General features: G+C 40.1%; 1 protein-coding gene across 3 annotated transcripts in view; it reads right to left on the bottom strand.

The window, feature by feature from the left end:
- KCNT2 (potassium sodium-activated channel subfamily T member 2) overlaps window positions 1–25,500 on the bottom strand; it is a 231,858-nt gene that overhangs the window by 68,036 nt on the left and 138,322 nt on the right. For all 3 annotated transcript variants that reach the window (XM_044439322.1, XM_044439323.1, XM_044439324.1), the window contains exons 9-13: window positions 22,375–22,555; window positions 19,634–19,798; window positions 18,861–18,997; window positions 13,390–13,453; window positions 2,361–2,469 (exon numbers count right to left, since the gene is read on the bottom strand). In XM_044439322.1, the coding sequence (XP_044295257.1) occupies window positions 2,361–2,469; window positions 13,390–13,453; window positions 18,861–18,997; window positions 19,634–19,798; window positions 22,375–22,555 (656 nt within the window). The remainder of the gene's footprint in view (window positions 1–2,360; window positions 2,470–13,389; window positions 13,454–18,860; window positions 18,998–19,633; window positions 19,799–22,374; window positions 22,556–25,500) is intronic.

The raw sequence follows: 25,500 nt of genomic DNA, 5'->3' as shown, positions 1-25,500 counted from the left end.
TATCAGTGATACAAACATAACTATATATTTATATCAATAGCATTCCACATATTCTTACTTTGAAGAAACAACAGTGTGCATATTTATGCTATACTATGTAAACAATATCAAAAATCTGATGCATAAAAGATCAGTTAAAATGAGTACTAGGGGTTGCATCTTCCTACAGGAAAACCTAAAGTGCATGGGACTCATTTTGTTTTTGGTTCGGTTCAGTTCGGTTCGGTTCTGGCTTGGCTTGGCTTGGCTTGGCTTGGCTTGGCTTGGCTTGGCTTGGCTTGTTTGTTTGTTTTTAAGAGAACTAAGGGGGCTCTTGATATATCAGTAATTTCTCAAATTGTGCCTTAGAAAACCTAGGATTTCTAGAAAGTTTGTCAACAGTTCTTTAGTGAAAAGATTAAGGAATACTCCTGGAATCGACTTTGGTAGCATTTTGTTATGGGTGTATAAATTTAAATAAGGAATGAGTCAGGCTTACTTTACCATTGCAGACGTAGGGGCTCACATAAAACATTATATACTCAGAGAAGAAACTATGCCAGCAGGAGGGTCCTAATCCAACTTTCCATCTGACTTACCAGTTCCCATGGGCAGTTATTTATGCATGTATGTATCTACGTAGGGCATTCAATCAAACAAGCAACTATCTGTAGTCTAAAAGTCCAAAGACCAGATGCAGGTTTAACCACTTCTCTGCCATTTGTGAGAAAACACATATTTTAACAGTTTCTTATTGTGAATGTCTGTTTTCAGAACTTCACTGGGGGAGTTCCTGAAACTTGAGACGATGACAATGACACAGCATGTCAGCATGGCCAAAAGTTGCATCTGCAGTGAGAGGAAACTCCATATCCTTTCAGACTAGCTTGGCTGGTCAAGCAATCCTTTAACCCCAGACTGCAAATGAACAAAAACCACAACTAGGTCTCAGCTCAGGCAGATGCCTGTGAGACCATAAGTGTGGTCCATTCGTTTTGTCAACTAAGTATGTGTTCAATTACATTCTCCTGTCCCTGGAGTCCTTTGTAAAACTCAGAAAATAATGGAAGGACTCCCCAGATGGCAAGCTGTTATGAAAATGATTTCCTGTGAATAGAAAGACTGCAAGCATTGTGGAACAGGTTCATACTTATGAATAGCACAAAAAGAGCACTTAAAAAAATCCCCTCCTCTCCTGATACTTGATCTGGGGAAACAGCCACTGAAGTTTATTTGCAGTCAGCTGAGAACAGACAAAGGAAAGGATGTTTTCACACAGCACATTGGAATTCATTCTCCCAATGTGCAGTAGTTTGGATTGATTTTGCAAAGGAGGACAAAAATGTTTGGCATGTCCATCTGTAAATGTCTAAGTGTGACTCAAAAGCAGGAATTTCATGTCCTTTTTCTGAATTTTCAAAGGCATCTAGATAGCTGCTGATGGACACAAAATGAGCCACCAGATGGACATTGGTCTGATCCTGTAAAATATGTTTTTGTTTTTTAATTCTTAAACCAAATCAACTTCCAAACAGGGATGCTTCAGTAATTCAATCTTTTTCTAATTGTGTTATGAACTGAACAGTTCTGCACCTTTAATTAATGGGATTAATGGGCCGACAAAACAAAGTTATTCAGCAAAATGTTCCAGTGCAGTTTTCTGCTCAAGACAGTATCAAAACAAGCTAAAATATCTATTTTGGAATCTATCTATCTATCTAGAAAATATGTGAATATATATTCAAGTAAATATATGAATATATGCATCGAACTGCACATTTTCATGCAGAACCTGGACAGATTGCACTTATGGGTGAACATGCCACAGAGACCAAAAGTAGACTGCAAGCTGTATTCAGCAACACTAAGTGATGAAATTAATCTAAGAAAACCTTTCACTGTATATCTATATTTTATCATATTGTTTCAGAATGTTCCTAATATTCTATACATTTATACATCGTAAATCTCAAACCTATACTGGTTTTTCATTGGTTTCCTGGCCCAACTATCTCAACACAGGTATAAAAAGCAGAAAGCTACATGCCCAAGCTGAACCTCATCGGTTATATTCTGCTTTTTCAACCAATCCTGCTGCTAGGAATAATGTAGGCACTGCAAGGGCAACTTGTCACTAAATATGCATATGGTCCAACTTGTATTTACCTTGCTTCTATGACATTTGCAAAGAGACATACATTTTTAATTATCCACTCTCCATTAAATAATGTTGGTTTCTACACTAGAAAATTAATATGTACATGGAAAATGTTAGCCTGGTAGCTTTACACATGCTCTACTTGTGGGGATGTGGGGGTGGGGGAGGCTGCATTGCCCATCCCTGTTTCCAAAGAGAAGCAGCATTCCAGATCCAGACTTACCTGCAAATTTGATGTGAAACTTATTTTCAGGCTTCAGGATCTGAACATATAGAGGACAACTGGGTGCAAAATCTTTAACTGCCCAAGCTCTTAAAATGGTTTGATGATCCTAGAATAAAATAGAAGGCATCACATAAAACAGGGTGATTTTAAAAGCACAAAAGCTGCATTTTTGGAGGATTTGTCCCGTGAATTGGCTCATGCCTATTTGTTGTAATATCAAAAGCGGAATATATGGGTAAATTGTTGGGGTGGGGATACTCTCCTTCACTTGAGGAGTGTGAATTGCACTACAGCAGTGCTGAAAAGCATGAGATGCTATGTCTTTATTCTGCATTTGGAACTGCAAAAAAAAGGGGGGGGGGAACCCAGCGATGAAAAATCTGCAGCTGCTTTGGAATGTGGCATCCTTGGTGAGGATAGGATGAGTTGAGTGGTTTGCTGGTGCAGCTGAATAGAAGTGATATTCATGGTTTGCCAGGATACTGGCTTTTTCCTTAAAATGGCAACTTTCAAAAAGATGTGTGAACGAAAGTTTTTGACCCCATTTATTTGTTTACTTGTGTCAAACTGTACCTTCCTCCCAAGGAAGTATTCACAAAACTTGTCTAACCTGATATTCTACTCAAGTCCAAGTGTCTCCTTTTCAGAAGGGAAGAGGAACTAGTCTGCAGCTACACTGAAATATAAATAATCCTGCCCCAAATCAGTACATTTCCCACCTCCCACTCTGCAAGGCCACACTGTTTCCTGGTGCCTCTTTAAAAAGGTATAAAATGGAGAGACTATTTTAAAAACTTGTGTTGACGTTTTCCATTACTGGTCTGCAATTTAATGGTGCCAGGAAAGAAGGTTGCAAGCACCACACCTCAAGTCATTAGCAGTGCAGCATACCATTTTCAGTCCAACAGTGTCAGAGGTAATCTTCTAATGTTTAACTACCTATCCTGCCAATGATGGATAGGAGTAATGAACAGACATGGGTCAACTCACAGGAGAATTTTTTTAGCGACAGAGTAAGACTCCGGTGTAGGAAGGGGTGAAGTAGTCCATTTGGGGTGAGAATCCATTACATTCCCTCAGCTCAGCTCAGCTCCATGGACACCAGTCCACTTCGTCAGAGCTGTGAGTCCAAGTTACTGCTGAGCATGCCCAGTGTTCATGGGGTGAACTGAGCCACAGGAATTGAGCTACACACGGCCCCTGAACTAGTAGACTCCCTCTTCCAACAGCCTTTGTTTGTGCCCCTGCATGTAGAACAGAAAGTTGCTGGTTGTGAAACCTTGATTCTGCCAGCATTTGTAGGCTGTCTCTCAGTTTCAAAGCCCAGGCTGAACATGAGAAGAAGTCCATGATTGCTAGAGGGATGGATTCCATGGACTTTCATCCCAACCTATTCAGATGTTTGCAATTCCAGATCATGACAACATGGGCATTTTTACTGGCCCCAGACACTCCATCCTCCTTATCTGGATTTGATCCCGAAAGACCTAGGAAAAATGTGGGCCTATGGAGGAGGAGTAAGTCACAATTTGCATGATAACAATATTGATCATAGGACATTTCTGTCAACGCATCAGTCTTGGATTCCAGTTTCTGAGCTTTACACCGCATGAGCCAATGTGAGATAGTTATATATTTGGTCTTAAGCCAGCAGGAATTCTGATCATTTAAATAATGAAATCCTTCAGGCTGGTTGAATGAGGTCACTATCCACAGGCATAGTACAATTAAAAAGCAAAAGAATATCTGACCATATTTTAACAGCCTCTCAACCTTACACATTTAGTTATTCATTTAGTAATTACATACACTAAAGAATAATTTCTTATAGCTCTCATAGTCAATAACTAATCAGTTATAGGTCAAGTCACAGGTAGAAGCTACAGTTAAGAATTGCACAAAATTATTCAGAATAGCAGGTTTTCCCTCTAAAATACTTTTAGCATGAATCACAGTTGATCGAACTGGCCTTTGGGGACATTTCATAAATAGCTAACGATTCTAAACTGATTTGAGAAACTGATGAGGAAACAGACTTTCATTTAATAATAGCACATGAATATTGCATTTCAGGGAGTAATAGTTCCTCATATACTCTATCTCAGTAATTGCTGTATGTACCACATAAGTTATACCAGTATATTCTACCACATATTCACTTGCCCATGGCCACCCAGTAAATTTATGGATAAGGTGAGATTTGGACCAAAGGAGTAATTGTATCATAATGTTCCCTTTCCACTATTTTACCAGCTCTAAATAATCAATTTTATGGATGCTATTTTTGAAGCTGAAGTCACTGTAGGTATCCATGACTGTCACACAACTTCCTTACAAACAGTATCATAATAGCATGTGTACATTTGCCATATAACAGCTCGACTTCTTCTTTATCTGCAGTGATAAAATGTTTTGCATGAAAAATGCCCATAGCCCCATACAACTAATAGTTGGAACTCTAAATTAAAGAAATGCCCAGATGGGACATCTACATCAGTCCTAGTTCTTAATAGCTTTTATTCTATTATTATTCTATAATAAAAACTAATAAGAAAAACAAAACAGAACATGACCCAAGCCACCATGAGCAGGTCACCTCATGCTTTCTCTTCTTGATCAAACTCAAAACTAATCCTAGAAGCATAGTACTTTACTGAAGTGCCATCTCCAAATGTCTGGTAATAGCCAGGTGTACTTCCAATAAATGTTTGTAGGTAGATGAACAATCCCTTTGGCATGAGAAATTTTATGGAAAGGAAGAGGGGAATGTGCTTCAAACAGAGGTAGCTTCTGGGAAAAGAGTGGACTGCAAAACTCCTGTTGAAATGCTTAAGTTTCTTGTAGATTTCCTGATATGGTGCATTCATATGTGTTCTGTTGGAGGTTGCCCTTCATTCACAATCATAGAGTCATACAGCCTAGCAGGCCATCAGTTCCAACTGCCAGACTCAATGCAGGACTCAAGTCTCCCATCCAGATTTCAACCAGGCCCAACCTTGCTTAGCATGCAAGATCAGGCAGCTTAGGCACTTCATTGTATTCTCTTGTGAGTGAGAAACAATGTTTATGCTCACTTCAAATTCTCCTAAAAATGTTTTAACAGAAATGTGAGCTGCCGTGTTGACCTTTTCCACACAGAAAAAAAATCTAAAAAATAACACTGATGGTTCAGATGGGAGGCAGATACCATGCCTGTCATCCTATATAGATAACTCGATAAGTATGTTGAACGTATCACAGCAGACATGATCACTGCTTTCTTACGTTGTAACAATTAAGCCATGAATTAAACTATGATTAAAATTTGTTATGTTTTTGCAACAAGGTATGTCTAAGAAGTAAGTTTTTTAAAAATATATATGCATTTTGAGAAGATGAGTTTTTATTAAAGACCAATAAATTAATTTAAACAGCAGTTCTAAGGCTTCCGGATAGCACCTAGACAGTGATAAGGTTGTTCAGATTCCCAGGTCTGAGGCTAGAAAAACGTCCAACCTTATAGTTGGGGATCCATGCTCAGGTCCCTCTCCCCTTCTTGGAGCCGTAATGGAAAGAACCACAAGAGCTGCTTCCCTGAGTCACAAGACTAACCTTAGAGAAGAGTGCAGGGGATGTTCTCGGAGGTAGGAAGAAGGCAAAATTGGATTTCCAGTGCTCCAGCTGTCTGAACTGGCTCACATTTTGTAGGAGTGGGAGGAACATGGAGATGAGTATTGCCTCCACACTCCTCACAGCCTGTGCAGCTTGCCTCCACATTTGGAGAGTTCCAGGCATCCCAGCTGGATTGCACCATTAGTTCCCATGATTTTTCAAAAATATATTTCACATTGTTGTATAAATCTTTGCTCACTCTAATCTACTCTCAGCAAATATCAAGGGCCGGATCAATAGGACTCCGAGTATATCAAATCACACATCTTAGTATGTTAAAATGTTCAATTGTTTAAGTGCTGTTGAGATAATATTCTTCGAGAGTCATCAGTTGTTCTGATTTGGTTTTTTAAATCAGCTATGTTTTGAAATGTACAACCAAGGGTAATTTACAAGACTTAATGATGTTAGGGAAAGCAGCAGATTCTCTAATCATAAACTTACAAGTGCAAGAAAAGTGAAAAAAGACAATATAATAATTCATTTATATCTGTGGTGGCAGTAGAAGCAAAAAGGCTTCTATGGTCCAGTACACAGGAAAACATTTCAGCTGAAAAGGGTGACAGCATTATCTGTTTCATTAGAAGGATGAACTATTTTTGCTGGGAAGCAGAACAGCAAAATTGTAAGGAGCAGCTCAAGGATTCAGGGGTGTTCAAGCAAGAGGCTGTTATGAATCCCTTGACTGTTGAAGTCAGAACACCTTTCTGCCCTTCAAAAATGGTACCCCCAAATGAAAGCCTCACAGGGTTATGCTATTGTTCTTTAATGGCTAATCACTGTTTAATACAAATAAAACTTTCTACTCACAACTAAAGAAAGCAGCTGAGGGATGGAAACAAACCAGGCATGGAAATCTCCCTGAGGATTCAAAAGTTGACATCTGAAGGACACTGAATGGATCAGCATAGCCAGGGACATTCACAAAGGATATTCCAGTGCTAACCATTAATGTTCAAGCCAGGCTTTCTTGCTTACTCTGTCTGTGTGTGCACACATGTCCATGTGCATGTACATCAGGGAAACTCAAAGCATCAAATGGGCAATTTGAATGGCAATGAGCTCTTTGCATTTGCTGCTGTTGGGTTAATAAAAGAACAATTCTCAATCCAAAAATATGGAGAAAAGTAGAAGTAGAAGGACAAGGAGAGGATGCAATTGTCTTTGCTGGATAATGTTAGGGGATGCATTTTGGGGGTCCTTCTTTTTGGTAACTTGAGGCATGGGAGTCACTGCAGCATGGCCTCTTTCTGCGTCAACGAGTGCAACCCTAAGCCATATGAAAGTGCCAGGCTGCACTGTTTTCTTCCAGGGTCCAAGCGAGGGGCACTTCAGTAGGACCATGGCTCCCTGACTGGGCTGCGTACACCCCTTATCATGAAGGAAGAAAATGAAGATCATGCTTAAGGATGTTCACTCATACTTATTTCCACAAAGGTCTATAGGTGCACAGATCTTGTAATGTCTTCTGAGATTTTCTGGTGGCAGTGAGAAACAGTCTTAGAACAAAAGAGGTACTATTCTGAAATGCTCTTTCTCTCCCACGCTCAGGTAGGCATCCTGGAAAGCTAAGTTCTTTGATCTTGGAAAGAGGTCAACATTGGTCCCATGTCCTTATCTCTCTGCATGACGACTATGGCAAGACCACGGATGCTGGTCCACAAGCTGTTCCATAATGAAAAGCCTTGTGTGCTACTGGTAGTCACACTTTATGTAGGGATCTCTCTATTTAACCAAAAGGGTTTGTAGAAGAAGACATCCATGGTAGGATGGTTGGTCCACACCTTCAGAAGAGTTGACCTGGCTTGGGTGGGAGTTGGGCACAGGACTGATCATGCTTTTAATTTCTAGATCAGGGGTGGGGCCATTTTCCAAGGGTCACCACGAGCCCATTGCCCTAAATCAACAACCTGGATCCCCTTTTTAGAGCAGTATACTTCTCAGAAGATTTTCCAATGTCATTCATTTCCTTAATAAATGAATTATGAATACAATCCCTCTAATCAATACATAAGTACATATGTACATAGTGAGTACATAAGAATGATTCATTAGGTTGAAAAGATATAATATGAAACAGTTTGATTTCTAGAAAATGAATATCTTATAGATCAGACTAAATCTCTGATCCTTACCTGCTCTACTGGGTCAGAAATGGTACAGCCTGATCACAGCTAAACTATTGGTACAGCTAAACTAAAATTCTGGCTTTCCCAATTGTTTTCTATGGGCAGTAATCAGTACTTCATAGAGCAGACTGGGGATGTGTAAGCCACTTGTAAAATAACAGGGGGCTGCTATGAGAGAATGAATTGTGTATCCAATCCACCAATTAATATAATTCGCAAAGTAGTATGTATTTTAAGCTTGATGCAACTAGCTCACTTCTGGCCATGTCATTGTTCCTCAAGTAAGCATCTCTGAACGTGTGCACACTTCTGAGCAATCTATCGTAAATAGTAATGTGCATGCGACAAACCCAATTGCCTTATAATGTGTGGAATTCCCCTCACATCTTCTTTCATTATGACATTTTTTGTTCTCAGGGCTGTGACAAGCCATTCCCAACGACCACATTATAGGAAGTCTGATGCCCTTATTTGCTTATCTGTCTTCAAGTCAGTCATCGGTTTTGTTATACACCTTTTCAACATTTTGACATGTGTGAGGGGAATACTATTTTTCATGCAGTCTCATCAGTAAACAAATGGCATGCTCGAAAATGGCTTGTAAGTAGTGAATTTTACAGCGATACATGACGATATATTTGCATTTTGTTTCCCTTCATTCCAATTAATCAAACATTCATTTGTTCTTGCACAGCTCTAGGCCTTGTAAGATGGTATGATTGTGGGGCAGCTCCTCTTTTTAAAGAATAGTTCTGAGCATTCCCTTCACCACCTCCAGATTGCAAAAAAAGAAACCATTTAAATGTCTGATATTTTGGAGGGGTTGAATGCACTGAATCGTTAAGTACCACCTTGTTCTATGAAGGAGAAGATATACATGAGACAGACACAACAACCATGCTCCAAATAAAATTAACTGATATGAAAGTGACCACTGCTGTCTGCCCAGATACAAACACTTTGTGTAGGCAAGTTTCTCTGCTATATTTTATGATGCAAACAGGACCATGTTCTAAAATAAATCTGCACTTGCAAAAGTAATAACAACATACTTATATTTCAGTAAGAAACAAATGTACCTTAAAGTCAGTATTTTTATAGGTATTGTAACCATTTATCTACATCTGGCCCTAAACCTTCAAGTTCAATAAATCCAATATATAGCATAGCATAAATGGATGAGAATGATAATTACAGATGAGAACACAGTTTTCTGGTATCAACAAGGACATGACTTTAGGTATTCATGCAGTAAGCTGTAATTATCACAGATGGGAAATGTGAACATGTGATTTTTTTTCCAGCGTAAAGGGAGGAAACCAAGCTTAGTGACAGAGCACATGCTTTGCTTGCAGAAGGTACCTATTTTGACTGTCACTTTGATCAGATAGCAGGTATGTGAAAGACTTCTGCTCAGGATCCTAGAAAGCGGCTGCAAGCAATAGCTGACATGGGTGATCATGGACAAACAGTCTGAACTTAAATACAGCAGGTTCTCAAAACTGGGTGTCGAAGCATTCGGATTCTGCACGGTAAAACGAACTGTATGCCTTGATGTGCATGCATGTTAATTCAGATGCTCTTGAAACCTCTAATGCTAATTAAGCCTTGGGGGAGGGGGTGGCCTCTCTAAGTCAGTGACTTGCTCCTGTGGATCTATTCATTCCCTTGGCAAATGTGGCAAATGGTTAAAGAAAGAGGGAGCATAAGCAGTATGAATCCTCATGGTATGAATGAAGATGCTACAGGAACTGGACCACATGAAGCTTCTCAAGATTGTAGAAATTTTTATTTCCTAGAAATCATTTAAAATTTATAATATTCAGGGTGTATCTACTCCATCACATGTGTGACACGCTTTTCCCAGTGAGGAAACACCAAGGTCACATTGTGAAAGTTAAGGGTTTCTGAAACTGCAGTCATCAGAGGAAATATTTCCTGCCCAGATTTAATCATAGAACTGTATTTCACCCTTAAACCTCAAAAGTGTTAGGGTTTTTAAAAATATATTTTTACTTTTATTTGATTTTTACAATTGCTTTACAAAGCCAAACATCAGCAAAAAACTGCTGCGAATACAAAACAAGAATAGAAGCACAAATGCACTTTTAGAATGGATGAGAGTAAAGATAACACACTTTCAAGTCCACTTCAAGGGTTGCTAATTCTAGATGTGGTTCTTAACAGGAGGAGGCAAACCAAGAAGTGTGCATCTTGCAAATATGCAATGGGCAGCATTGACTAATTCTGCCACATTACAGGCAGGCTATCCAGTGTCCCCCAGATGTTTTAGATTACAGCTCCCACAATATTTGAGCATTGACCATGCTACCTGGAGCTGAAGGGAACTATGGTCCAAAGCATCTTTATATCAGAATTGGCCAGGCTAGAAAATAACCCGTGCAAAGCCATAAAAGCAGCCATGCCTCTCTGCTTGGCTTTGTAGGAGAATTCCTTTATTTAACTTCTTTCATGAGGTGCTCCAGCAGTGCTCGCAGCCCATACTTTGGAGACTACTGGCCTTGAAGCTGTCAAGAACAGTCTTTTGGAGTCATGGCGGCTGTTTTCTCCCAGGATGCCACGAGACTGTTTTGTTCTTGTGCGTATCTGCAGCCATGCTATATAAAGCTAACCTACTGCTGCCTGTTCACTGAGATTCTATTATGAGCTACAACTTGCATAATCCCTGACCACTAGCCATGATGGAAGTTGTAGTCTGAAATATCAGAGGGCCACCATGTTACCTACCCCTGAGATAGCCTAGCATGATGAAGAATATCATTGGAATTCCAAACTGGAATTTTGCTGTTTGCTGGGAGAAGCTCCAATATTTCTAGGTTGCCCTTCAGCAAAAACTTCCAAAATTGCTTAGAAGCAATTGAGATCCTACAGTAATCATACAGACAAACCACAGAAAGCATCAGCTAAAAAGCAAGCACAGAATTCAGTGGAGTGGGTAAAAGGACAATACAAGACATACAGCCAACCTGCTTATACTTGGTATTAGCAAGCTCAAAAAAAGAGAAAGAACTTGGCTGGGTCAAGCAGCAAAAAATAGAGCATCAATATAGCAGATGGCCAACTGTTTGCCTTAGCTATTCTACCCATAAATTGTCCCTTCTAGGCAGGGTGATAGTTGGGATCAGTTTAAAACCATTCAGTCTATTGGCTTTGATCTGTTCCTCTGTGGGTTCAGTCATGTGAGACACAGAAGATTCAAAAGAAGAGTGTAAGGAAAAAGATACAATTCTTGAGTCTTTCAGTGGGAATGGCAGGGAGAAGTCGAGAGCTTGCAAGTTAGCCCAGGTTTCATTTTCTCCACCTTAAGTGCACAAGTGACACACATGTTCAACAAGAGACCATAAAAAGGGGGAAGCGTTGGTACAAGCAGTGCCGCCACGACAAGGCCCTTCCCCATAGGCACTGGTTATAAAGGAGAAAAAAGATCCAAAAATTATATAGATCTGAAGCAGTAAGGGAGTTGTTTCCCCTTGGTATGGCCTTACACTCTCAGTTAACATGGATAGGGCTTGTGCCATGATCTGTCCAGTGGACGCATTCATAAAGAAGACAACACTGTTGCAAGATATCATACTGTTCTTCCATCCATCCTTGATTATGATTGGGTAGATGTGGGATCAGATCACAGGGATCAAACTCCCACACTGTTTTGGAACAGTGTATTGATTGGGTAATGTTCAAGTCAAACAGAGGTAGTAAGAACTTTCTCCAGGGGCCTTTCTCTGCTCTGATTCTAACAGGAAAAAAACCCCCTGCCATATACCACCGAACTGCCAGCAAACAAAGCATCATTTAGAAAATACCAGGCAGTGCAATAACTGAGATGCCCAACAGATCTGTCAATCTCATTTGCCATTTCAGTAAGATGGCTGCAATCTTGAAGAAAGATGGCAAGATCTAATTTCAGTTCTGGAGTTAGTCACCTGGCAGGCACAGGAAAGACAACTTTATAAAGACTAAATATCAGCTCAAGTGAAATCTAAATAAACAGACCTCTTCTCCCACACCTTTAAAAGAAGGCGTGTCTTAGAATGTGATGTGCATGGTACCAAAAGAATAAGCACTTCTATCACACTTGTCTAGGCCATGCCTTCCTAGAGACCCAGCAATTAGAGAGAGAGGTCTTCCTGAAAACCTGTGTTGCCCAGTTGACTGGAAAGTGAGGGGCATGGAAGCAGTGAGGCCAGACGGATGAGAGGTGTTGGGACCTGTAGCCACCAGCTTGTGACAGATGGCTGGATAGGATTTGGAGTTACAAGTCTTGGCAGAACAGCTGAAGGAGGTGCAATTAGCTTGGGGAAGAGGGGTGGGGAAAGCAGAGAACCCAGGACAATACAGAGCTGGCATTTGAAATCAGTTTACTCAGTACAGCAATGCATCGGATGATGGAAGCTTACGGGACCCTTTGATGTATCTCAAGGCTCAAAGCAGAGTATATCCTGCAGCTCAGGCTGATGAGCAAAATCCTATAGTGGATAATAGGGTCTTCAAACTGTATTTAGGAGAACCTCAGCAACAACAAAGCCCCTTGGTGAAAACAATAATAAAAGAAAAACTTTCCAGAGAATCTTCCCCCCAAATTTGCAGCAATGATGGAAAATCAAAAAATTACTTTCCATATAGGTATATGCTAAAGCCTAAAAGGCTCATTATGTGTGCCTTAAAGCATGCACAGAATATTCTACAATGCGCAGGGACTTCTTAATCAAAAATTCACTGTGGGAAGTGCTCTATGAAGATAAAAGTTGTGTGTGCATGTGTTTGAGGAGAGTTCTTTTAACATGGGATAGACACTGTTTTAGAAGAGGAAACAGAAATTCTGCAGCCCTTCACAAGGAATATAAGAGAATGCATGAACTACCTCAGAGTCCTTTACAATGCTTCCACCACCCTTGGATGGAATTGTTTCCCAACCTGAGGGGCACGGAACTGAGAGAAACTGTTGACTAAAGACCAACTGTATATGAGGGAGCATTAGCTCTATAAAAAGGCAGACTGCTTTCCATTTGTATTAGTTTGCTTGTAATGTTGCTTCAACAAGTTTAGGATACCCTTTCCTGCATTAGCCCCAGTTTGCTTTGTCTGTTTTAATTTTTTTTCAATGATAACACATTCTATATCTTCATCCAGCTACTGCAAAAATGCATAATTTAGCAGCTCTTCCTCATTTCTGACAAGGTAATAAAAGAACACAAGAACCAAAATGGATATTGTAAAGAACTTACTGCTGCAGTTCTGTCTACTTCACAACGGCTGCTTAAAATGAAACAGGCCTCCGCGTCATCCATCCTAAAATGTGAAAATTTTAACAGAACATATTTAACATTTCTGTTCCACTTCTAAGGACAACCTAGTCAAAACTGGCTTTAAATGTCCCCTTTTGGTCAAATGCACATTCTCAGCTTGCAGAAACAACCAGTATTAACTAGGGAACACTAATATCTAATCAAACTATAACTAGTAATGCGAACAGAATAGTGCATTATAAAAGCATTTAGAAAAGAAAAACTTGAAATATTTGTTTGTTAAATTTCTACATTAAATTACATTTAAATTACATTACATGAAATATTTAAAAGCACATATCCTAGTATATTTTCCTGTCCATTTTTTATTCTTTTAAGCATTTAAAGCCCAGCCTTCCCATTAAAAAGCTCAGGGTGGCTTACAACAACTTATTAACACTGAATAAAAATAAAATCAGAATATACTAAAACCAGAATACAACAAACACAAGGCAGCCAGTGAGAGCAACAGGCACCTTCCATCAATAGCAACAGTTCAGTGCAGTGAGTTAACAGACAGATGAGGAGGAGATCCTAAAGATATGTAGAGTGCAGATGAGATGAGGGCATATGTTGGGTCTATGTAACTCTGAGTAGATCTGCAGTCTCCATAAACAGCTGTATTTGCTGCACCATCTTCAACTAGGAATAGGTACTCCTTGCCAGAATTGAACTAATCTCTACTCCCAGGCATCCATGCTCAAGGCTAGGTCCAGAGCACAATCGCATCGTCCCATCTAATATGGATACCCAAGAGTTTAGTTCTGTTTTTGCCTTGGCCTCAACATATAACTGCCCACAAAGACATACAGTGAGGTCACAGTGCACCAGCCATGATTCCAATGGAGCCAAATATAAAGAGCACATAACTTTCTTACTGAGGCAATCTGCTGGCACACTAAGTATTCTGGGCCTGAAGTTCTGGTGATGATCTGGCAAGTCCCTCACTGTTTGGAACCAAGATATGTGAAGTGCTGTCTCAGCCATTTGAGTTTGCCCCTGTGCAAATATCTTCATCAGAGGTCCCTTCATAGTGTCCTAAAGCCCCCAAAAGTGCTGTTAGTTGGTACCCAGCTGGAATCCAGTTAGTTGGTACACAGGAAAGAAGCTTTTCCATGGTTGTGCCCAGGCTCGGGAACGCCCTGTTAGAGAGAGCAACCTCACCACCTCACTTGCTAGACGGGCACCCTGCCCATAATCTCTCCAAAATTAAATCTCATCAGGCTCTAATGGGTATCATCAGTTGTGAAAGCAATTTGAAAATTGCCCTCCACCTCCTTCTTGAGCCTTGCTGAATCTCTATCAGCTCCATGCAACTTGTCCTCTTATCACCCTTTTCTGTGAAACTATCACAAGTGAAATAGCTAAAATTACTTTAAAAAGAGAAAGACATGAATGGCTTCAAAACAAAACTCACACAGCTGTTTTTATAGCCACTAATTTTCTTTAGCCTAGCACAGAATACTTTTCTGTACAGAAGCTAGATAATAATATGATAATTGAGATAATGAGCAACAAAAACTGGTTCATTTTTTTAAACGGTAGCCAAAACATATCAAACATTTCATTTACTAGAAGGGCTACTGTGTGGTCTTTTACTATATCTGCATTAGAAAAAGGGATATACATGTTGCTGCTTAGCAACTTCCCCGTTTATCTGGCTCCATTTCTTAGAATATGGTCTATTAAGCTCTCCCTATGTTGCCTTCCATAGAAAGCATTAAAAAAAAGCTGTTGGGAAGGGTGCATTCAATTACATGTTTTGCAAGGAGAAAGGTACATTTTATAGCTGTTTGGCTTTGGGGTTATTATGAACAAAACTCCATTATTACATTCAAGGGATACCACATTTTAATTCAAGCTAACCTCCTAAGTCACAGAAAACAACAACCTATTTTCTTTTTTGCAAGATAACTAAAACCTACAGTGGCTGGAATTCTTATTTCTTCAGCAGCCATTTTCAGGCCCAACTCAACATATTTAAGCTCTAGGCAAAGTACAGTGTTCCCTTCTTCAACCCTACAATAATTCCATTAGATTTTGAATAGCATAAAAAGGGTTGGGAAATATAGAGATGGGAAAGATGAGATTCCAGGAAGACTTGTTACAACCTGGAATGCTGCTGCATACTTAAAAGAGCCATAGTGGAAGCCCACAGGTCAGCCTCAAGGGACACTTTTCAATAAATCTGCATGTGCTGATGAACAAACATGCATTTAGAACATAAACAATAGTGAAATTAGAAATCTCGCTGTGGCAGGGAACACTGTGATCTTGACATGCAAAAGATGCATAAGTTTGTACTTGCAATTTTTCCATTAGCTAAATAACATTTAAGATCATCAGCTTAGCTGCTGATTATCCTAAGCAAATCATTCCCTTTGAAGATATGACTGACGTCTGTTATTGCTACCAGCAAGTGTTTTTCTATGTTCTTTTGTCTCTGTACGCTGAGTATCATCATCATCATCATCATCAAAATGCAGTAGGCATAGATGCACAAGCAATAAACCTCTTTGTGAGGGGAGGGGGGAGGAGATGAGATGAGTGGGTAACATCATCCCAGTAATATAATAAGGCATTTTAAAAGTAATGCCAGTAATGTTAGACTCTTAAAAGGCTCAGGCCGTGAATTCACGGAGACCTACCTGACCGTAAACCCCACTGAATGTACTGGACTAGGTGGCACTTATTTCTGAGTAAACATGCAAAGCGTTTGACTGAAAATGCCCATGGAACTTTAAAAGAGGCCAAAATGCAGTCACGAGATCAACATGGTTTAGACTACAGTGCAATCTAAGACATATTTCCTAGAGGTAAATCCAACATAACCTGAAGAGTTCTGGTTCTTTTCTGTACAAGTGGCACAGGACAGAAGTGGAGCCTTTCCAGATGAGGTAATTCATAACCACTTGATCTAAACTGGTTGGAGAAGGTCAAATCCTTTGCAAATCCTTACAGCTCTGTTCCTCTGCATGTTTACACAGAAATAAGTCTTGTAGATTTTGACAAGACTCACTGCGATGTACTTATGCACAGGACTGCAGCCACACAATCTCAGTGAATTTACAGAAGAGCCTTATCACTCCGAGATAATTTGGTGAAGGACAGGGAAACGGCTTACATTGTTTTCCCTTCCTATTTAGCAAAGGTGAAAGGATTTCTTGCAGTTGGAACTGTGTCTCATCAGACCACTTGCTGGAAGACTACCAGGTGGTACCAAGTGGGCCCTTTAAGAACTGGGACTGGGATGAGAGCATGGGGGGAAGGGGTGTTAAAAAAGGGATAAAAAACAAAAATGAAACACACACACATGCACAAACATTTGGGCTGGCAACAGGTCCTTCCCTCGGGACAATATAAAATCTTTTACCATGCAACTAAGAAGAAGAGAGATTCAGGCAGCATTTGAGTGTAGGAGCAGGAGCTGAAATAGCAGTGGGGAAAAGACACACGAAACAGAAGTAACTGCCCCAGAAAAGAAGGGAAGGGAGACAGGGGTGGGTGGGAAAGGACTTGTTTCATTAGGAATCTATTGAACTCCACAAAAGGCTAACAAAAATATGTTTTCCAGAGCTAAGAAGGGGCAGTTCATTGGAATGGGAACACAAAGGGGGCTGCTGCCATTGAAAGATCTTTGGAGCAATGCCTTCCCTGCCAGGACGCTGGGGTCCTGAGCCTTAGAGGGGTGAACGCAACCGTAGCAACTGTAGCGTGGACATGGCACAAGGGCAGGAGCTGATGCAGTGGCAGCAACGGAGAGGGGAGATGGCGTGCAGCTGATACCGCCAATGAAAGACAGATGTGGACATCCATCCATTGAGGGGCCTGTTCCCTGTAAGCAAGAAAACTGCCTCAATGGCCAGTCCTAGACGGAACCCTGAACATTTTATTTATTTATTTTTCAATTCATATCCTGCCTTTTTCCTACAAAGGGCTCAAGGCAGCTTACATCATTCTCCTCCTCCATCTTATCCCCACAACAACAACCCTGTGAGGTAGCTTGGGCTGAGAGTCTGTGACTGGCCCAAAGTCACCCAGTTGGCTCCATGGCTGAGCGGGGACAAGAACCCAGATCGTCTTGAGTCCCAGTCCCATGTTCTTAATCACTGCACCATACTGGCTCTGTTGCCAGTTTCTTGCCCTAAAGGCATAGGTAGCTAGATTAAGATCATTTTCCAGAAAAACTGAGCACTATATGCTGTCAGTGTAAGTCATGCTGTAGGATATCAGTCTTTATTGAGCAAGATCACCCAGTACTCTCAGCTAGATGTATGCCTAATTTATTTTTAGTGCAAATGTGATAAACATATGGGAAGGTCCTCCTCGCTTGAAACTCAATGATAGGTGTAAACAGGTTAAGGAATGTACAGACTTTATTGAAACGATTCCATTAGCATCTCACAGACTATCAGATGCTTTTTGTTCTTAGTTGGATTGATGGAATCAGATTTTTCACAAATGCATTTGTGTGCATTTGCAAAAATTCACCCTTTCACAAATTTCCACGTCTGAAAATGCATAATCCCCCATCCCCCAAACTCTGCATGTTTCTTCCCCATTTCCCTATGGGGGGAAATGCACATTTTTGGTTAGGGGTTTTTTTTAATCATATTTTTAGATGATTGATGGAGAGTTAAATAGAAAAACAGTCTGCGAGTCTGTGGTTATCATGCAATTCAGGAAAAAGTTGCAGAATTTATAGGCCATATTTATGGAGATTTGAAATCATATGAATCTGTTATGGGTTTTTCCAGCATTCCTATCCTTTCAAGATATGATATCTACAAGCTCAAAAAAGACAAGGAAGTGTTCCTGCATCAAAAACCATATAAAGTTGAAATGGTTAATAACTAGAATTACAAAAAAGCACACAATCATTTCAAATTATAAGCATTGATGGCCTTACCAAGGGCAGATAAAAAACCATTCTGCCACCTCCTGGTGCCACTTTCACAAAAATGAAATAAATAAAATAAAATAAAATAAAATAAAATAAAATAAAATAGGGCCATCTGATGATGTGATCATTAGGTCAAATTTAGCTTGAGAAAAACTGGATTTGACGTAGTTACTGCTGCATACTGAGATTTGAATTCTGGTGGCAAAGCATATTGTGGGTGGATGGGTGTGTGGATGTCATAAACAGTGGTGGCCCACAAAATTCTATGGTGCAGTATAAATGGAAATATGGCCCCTAAACACATTTGTCTGTGGATGAAAATGGCCCCTTGAGACCTTCCCCCACATACACAGAGTTGCCCACTTCTGGACAGTATCAATGATATATAGGATTTCAAACAGGTGCCTTCTTTATTTCCTCCCATCTAGTTCTGATATATGAAACATTAAAATGACAAAACTGAAATGGAAAGGAATGAAAAATAAAACTCTGATATTAGTATGCATACTTAGCTCTTAGCAGGTCCTGATCCTTCAGTGCTGAACCTTGCAGATAAATAACTCTTTGAGACCACATTGGGATTTGCAGTACTCGGCGCACCTGAATATCCACCTCCGTGGGACACAAGATAACCACATAATAGTCCTGTGACAAGGTGGGAGCAGGATTGAAAAAGAGCACAGAGAAAGTGTTATATATGCACATTTTTGTGAGTGGAGCACTGTTTAGTATTTACCTTGGAGAAGTTGGGGGAGAAGGAAGGGAGGGGGGAAAGGAAGGAGAAATAACTTATTTTAATTTTCAGTTCTCTAAAGAAAAAGGAAATGTCTGTGCTATTTACTACCACTGTGATTTTGCTGATGCCAAAGCTGCCCAGCAAGATACCAAAGTACACAGCTTGGAATCATGCTGTGATGAATTTAAATCACTTCCTCTAGCAAAGCATGTTGAAGCATTACATGTTTTGGAAAACAGTCTGGTTTTGCAGCAGAAAACATTCGTTGGGTTACCAGAGACACCCCACGGCTCACAAAAACATCAGGGCAGGCACTAAACAAGTTCTCACAACAGGAAGCGTCAGGTGCTCTTATCATTTTTAAACCTTTGCGGAGTGTGGTTTCCCCCCCCCAAAAGTGCTTCTGGATTTAGCTAAATTCATATGTATATAAATAGGCCATTCTTATGAAGCTAGCCAAGGAGACTCTCTCTGAACATAACATTTCAGAAGACAATCTGCAAGAGATTTCTGCCTGAATTGATATTCTGGTCTGCTTCACTTACCTGGAGCCTGGGATGAGCGTAAAACTCATTTAGGAAATCCATAAGCAGGTCAATTTTAAGTGAGCTGACACACAATACCACATGTTTTTCTGTCTGAGCTCTGTGTCGGCTGTAATTTCCACCTGATTTTTGTCTTTCCATCCACAAATATGCGAGCTGTTCAAACTGCAATGAAAAGGGTGGGGGGGAATCATATATGAACACAAAGGAAGTGTGTCTGGATACCCTGGACCTCAAAGCATTAAAGAGCCAGATAAATTATATGGTCCAGAGCTTTCCATTTGCAGTGATGTGATCTGAGATAGCTTGTTCATATATACAGAATATGTACTGATTCAGCACTCAGTGACTGATGTCCATGCATGAATGAACTGGCAGAAAAAGCTAATATACACACCCCAAGAAAGACAGAGATAAATTCCTCCATTACTGGAGCACTTCAGACTTGCAGTAGAGATTTCTATGCTCCCTTCCAATTAAAAAACTTCTTATCAGTGGGAAGCTAACTTGCCAGGGAGGCTGCAATCATGCCTGCCTGCCATAAGAGTGAACAGGAATCATGACATTATCTGGAAGTCAGAGAGCACTTGTATAGATATCATCTTGGGGACTAAGAGTACTATTCATAATGTTGAAACTACTCAAAATCAGCGCTCGTCTTTACCATCTGACAATACTCATCCTTTATGATTCTGGCCCAAGTCTCCTGTTACTGTGTAAATCAATTTTATTTAATTGCATTCTGTGTGCATTCTGTTCTGCTTGTGTTGACCAAAGCCTGACATGGGTCACATGGTACCAGGTCCCTGGTTGAGATACCTGAGAATTTTGTTCTTCATTCCAAGAGCACCTTTTAGGATAAAATATGCACAAAAATGCATATTTTAGGATAAAATGCAAACTTACTTGAGGCAAAACACATTGAACAGCAACAGGAGTGTTTGTATGCAAATCCAATGTACTTTTTGAAAATTGCTTGTGAGTTTAAATGGATGGATGCCAAAACAACAGAACTGACATTTTATTGTTTACTGAATTTATATCTCATCTTTATATCCCCCAAAATAAATAAATAAATAAATAAATAAATAAATAATAAATCCAAAGCCGCCAACAAAAAAAATCCAGATTCAAAAGAGAACCTTAATTTGGAAATATAAAACAAAATGCATTAAAAACCAATTGCAAACACAACAGTAGATGAAATACACATCAACTGATTAAAACCCCCTTTGGCAACAGATTAGCTTATATACCAAAGGTCAGTCTTAGTCTGCAAAGAGTGCACTAAGGAAGGACCCATGTTTCCTTCCTCAGTGGTGAACCCCAGAATTTGGAAGCAACCACCAAGTGCCCCCCCCATGTCTCCACCAAATGTTCGTTTGATGGCAGCAGGAGCAAGAGAAGTGCCTTCCCTCCAAAGATTAAGACTCACACATGCCTGTGTGGGATAAGGCAGTCCTTCAGGAAATCTGATCCCAACCCATACAGGACTTCATCACCAGCACTTCGAATTGTGCCCAGTAACAGACCGAGTAGCCAGTTAAGCTAGCATAACAAGGAATGCTCCTTCTCACTGTAACTGGGCCCAGGAAGCATCTCAGCTGCAGCATGCTTAAAAATTGCTTGGACCAGATTACAGTAGTCCAGACAGGATGCAACTAAGGTACCTGTGACTGCGGCCACATCAGGCATCCCTAGGAAGGGACGCCTTTGGTACCTAAGCATCAGCTGTGCAGTCAAACTGGCCACTATGATCCAGGTTCAGGACTCGATCCTGGAGATACAGGACTGGAAATAGGCCGGTATGTCCATGCCTAGGTGCAGGTATGCCATCAGTGAAATCCCATGGAACCTCTTCAGGGAGAGCTGCTGAAGTCATCTGTGTTTCCTTTTATGTCAGAATTTGATTTTCCCAGTCATTTTAGCTTTTATTGTGACATTATTGTAAGTTTCTCTGAGAGCTTCAGCTCAAGCTGCCAATAAACATCATAAAAACTAAAAAGATTTAATTGGGTGATTGTGGATGAATCAGTAACATTGCATTGCCCATTCTTCTTGAGTTGGAGTAATGACTCTTATATTTTATTGTAATGGTGAAATAAAGATTGCAAATTGATGTACTATGGCAGTTATTAATAATTGTTTACAATCTGTGCCTCATTTCATAAAACCATAAGAAAAGCCCTGCTGGATCAGAGCCAGGGCATGTGTGAGTGTGTTTTTGTGTGTGTGTGTGAGAGAGAGAGAGAGAGAGAGGCAGTTTTTCCCCAAGTAGTCTTGAATACAAATGGATATAAGGAAAACTACAGAGAGAGGTGGGGGGAGGAAGAGAGGGCGGAATTAGATGAATTTACAGTTCAATCTTATACATGTCTATTCAGTAATAAGAGTCAGTGAGTTCAGTGTTACTTATCCCTAGGTAAGCATGTCTGGAGTTTCAGCCTTAAGCAACAATTTAGACTCATTCAAAAAATAAAGCAAACATCTAGATTCTTAGCTGCAGAAAAGCAGACACGTGACTTCTTCAGACATGAGTTTGGAAATCCTCTTTTTGGGGTCTACATAAACTCTCACTAGCAAACAGGAAACCAAGAAATTGTATTTGTATATAATGAAGTTAGAAGGAATTTGGTGAATTGGAAAAATGCAAATTCAGCATTTAGCCATGGCAAAACATTCAAACAATAAATAAATCATTATGTAAAGGTTTCGATGATGAAAAAAAAGATTTTTTTTACCTGAATTGGTAATACTACAAGGGCAACGCAGATCATAATGACAACCAACAGTTTGGAAGGCCAGATCTTGGGAGTTACATCCCCAAAGCCCACCGTGGAAAATGTCACTATGCAGAAATAAAGGGAGTCAAAGAGAGTCAGCCGGTTCCCTGCACGCTCCAGATGTTGAATTCCACAAATACTATGGAAAGAAAAGACTTGATTAAAAAAGACAAAAGCTGTCACTAAGCAAATGAATACAGCTATGACAATTTAGCTCGATCAATTGATATGCATGATTGCATTCTTACAATCAAGAGAATGTTTTGCAATTCACAATAATGAGTTCCATGAGCATCTCTTCATGCCAACTGAAGAAGAATTCTGTGTATCTCAAAAGCTTGCATTTCGACATCATTTCATTTTACCTCTATAAATTCACTGGCACAGTTACCAAGTTCTCCAGCCAAAAATATTAGGGATGTGTGGAAAAGTGCATTTACTATTCCATGGCTTATTGCCTAATATATGGATTTAAACCCCCATTTTAAATATCCCTGCATGGTTACTTCTGCAGATGAGAAATGTTGCCATTATCTGTTTATTTCCCTAACTCTTCCAGGCAAGATGCAGAATTCCAGTAGAAAGATCGACAAATTGAGTGAAAAAAAAAATAATAGCAGCCACTAAATGCAAGTAAACATGACTCTTAAGCATGGACATGGATATGGATCTAGTAAGCTGGAACCATTTGCAAACTTATTTCATTGGTAAGCTCTTACTTTACTAAATGCAGATGACAGATGGTGTGCTTTCAAAAGTAGACAAACTATATTAGCAATTTTTCAACAATTCTTTGAGATTGCCTCCTAACTTTGCATTTGGAACTGCTAGCTAACTGTGTTAGATAGTAAGATGAAACTATGCAGGACTGATTAGCATATGCATGTGGGCCATTTCAATAGGACAGCATATGCTGAGTTATCACAGCAAGTCGTAGATGAATGTGTGAACTGTTTGCATCAGAAAGTATTAGCTAGAATCCAGACTTCTTGTACCCTTCCTAGTGAAGCTCACAATACCATCACCCACAATGTTCCAGGGGGAAACCCCATCTCCTCCCAGTCCGATGTTTGGGGCCATAGGAAGCTGCAGGGAGACAGGGAAATCACTGCTTCCCTCCTTTTGCCTCTGGGAGTGTCCAAAGACATTGCGTTTGAGGCATCATGACAACTCTGTAGAATTTGCTTCACTCAAGCAAGCCATCCTTTATGGCATGACTATAAAGGTTTATGGAATGACTATAAAGGAGATTCTTTCCAAAGAATTGCAGTTCACCAGAAAACACAGTGGTAGCATATAGCAACCCTTTCCCTAAAGCACATCAATTCTCATTTCTCCATACATGCCAACGTATTGTGGGGAGGGACTATAATTCAGGGTAATGTACTTTGCATGCAGAAGGCCTCAGTTCCGTTCCAAGCATCTCCAGTTAAAGAACGCCAGGCAGCAGGTAGTTCTCTGACCTGAGATGGTTCAGTCATGGGATGGCCCAGCAAACACCACCACACAATCTGGAATAGCTCTGTTGCAGCAGGATGCATTTTCCTTGGTGTGTGGGTTTGGTTCAGTGGATCCTGTTAGTCCTTGATATATGCAGCACACCACCAAGAAGCAGCTGTGGGGAAGCACCATCTCTGGTTTACCCCACTGCTACTGTCAAAAGTGGAGGTACAACCAGTACTGTTTCAGTGACTGGTTGCTGGAGCTCCCTGTTCAGTCTTCTGCCTGAAAACTCCTGGTGATGAGGTCTACAACATGTTTGATTCTTCAACGCCATCACCACCCAGCATGGCTCCATTCAACTTCCAGCTTCAGAATGTTTAGTGAAATCCCCTCTGAGCAAATGTATCTAAGCTGTATCCCTTCATTGTTGTATCTGTATCCCTGAGGGGCTGTATCCCTTCAGCCAACAATGATCTCTATTTTTTCCCTACCTATTTTTTCCTCACTAAACTTTCAACTGCCAATCATCTTTGTTGACTCACCTGACCAATCCAAGCAAAGGTAGCACTTCTTTCCCTAGACATCTTCAAGTGGCCCTACTAGGTTACATTATAGTATCTCTTGAGATGACTCAAAGGATGCAAGCACAGACAAATATCAATATAGCATTTTCACACAGCTCAGACCTGATGATCATAAAGATTACAAAGCTTTTCCCACAGCACAAGGCCAGGCATTATTTGGAATGGAAGAGGAAGGTATGTTGCAGCTTGAATAATATATTGTTTGCTTTTGTCATCCTTTCCCCAAGAAGCCTTTTAGCAATTCATTTAGAATCCAAATGAGAGGAAACCTGGATCTAGCTAACAGTTTGCATTTGCATTTATACCATGCTGCTAAATTTAATTAAGCAATTCTTTGCCTAAGTCAAGCTTGGTTACCTACGGCAGAAATATTTCTTATGTTCTACACTTCTCCAACAATATTAGTTTATTCACAGTTCTCTGCCAGGTATTTCTGGGCCAAGCAAACACCTATTCACACTCGGACAGGGCCAAATTTTTGGGTCTTTTCATAAACTTCAGTGGGCTGTGCCTGAAACCATTTTGAGGTTCTTGTTTTGTATATCTCAAGATAAACTATTGTAGAACCTATACTTTGAGAGTGAAAGCTTTTTAAAAAGGGTTATGTGAAAGAAATATCAATTAACCGCTTTGAATGAAATCACTGTCATGGTCAAAAGAATGGAATATCCTGGTATCTAGCATGCGATCTTTAAAATATCAATCATTATCAAGACTAGATCCCAGCTTTTGTTCATCAAACTCCACCATTTTGCTGGTCTTTATACAGTAAACTGGGCAAGGTGGACCTGGATTATTATCATGTGTCTGTATAGCTTTACATTGAACAAGCATGTTGAGTCACCCTTGCTAAGCTGGAAAGATGGAGGCCTGGATGGGTGACCACATGTGGAAGCAGAGCAGGGACATGGACGTGATTGCCTTAAAGGCCTCTTCCAACTCTAATTCTGTTCTATTGTGCATAGGATATAGAATAAAAAATGAGGGTTGTTGCTCATATTATCAGAGCGGGGACTATTTAATCTGTGGGAATGTCCTAGGACATTCTAATGAGATC

This window comes from Varanus komodoensis, unplaced genomic scaffold, assembly GCF_004798865.1.
Source record: "Varanus komodoensis strain SLA01 unplaced genomic scaffold, ASM479886v1 scaffold34_1, whole genome shotgun sequence".
Taxonomy (NCBI): Eukaryota; Metazoa; Chordata; class Lepidosauria; order Squamata; family Varanidae; genus Varanus; species Varanus komodoensis.
Note: the sequence above shows the minus strand (reverse complement) of the source record. Positions and strands in the feature narration are given on the sequence as shown.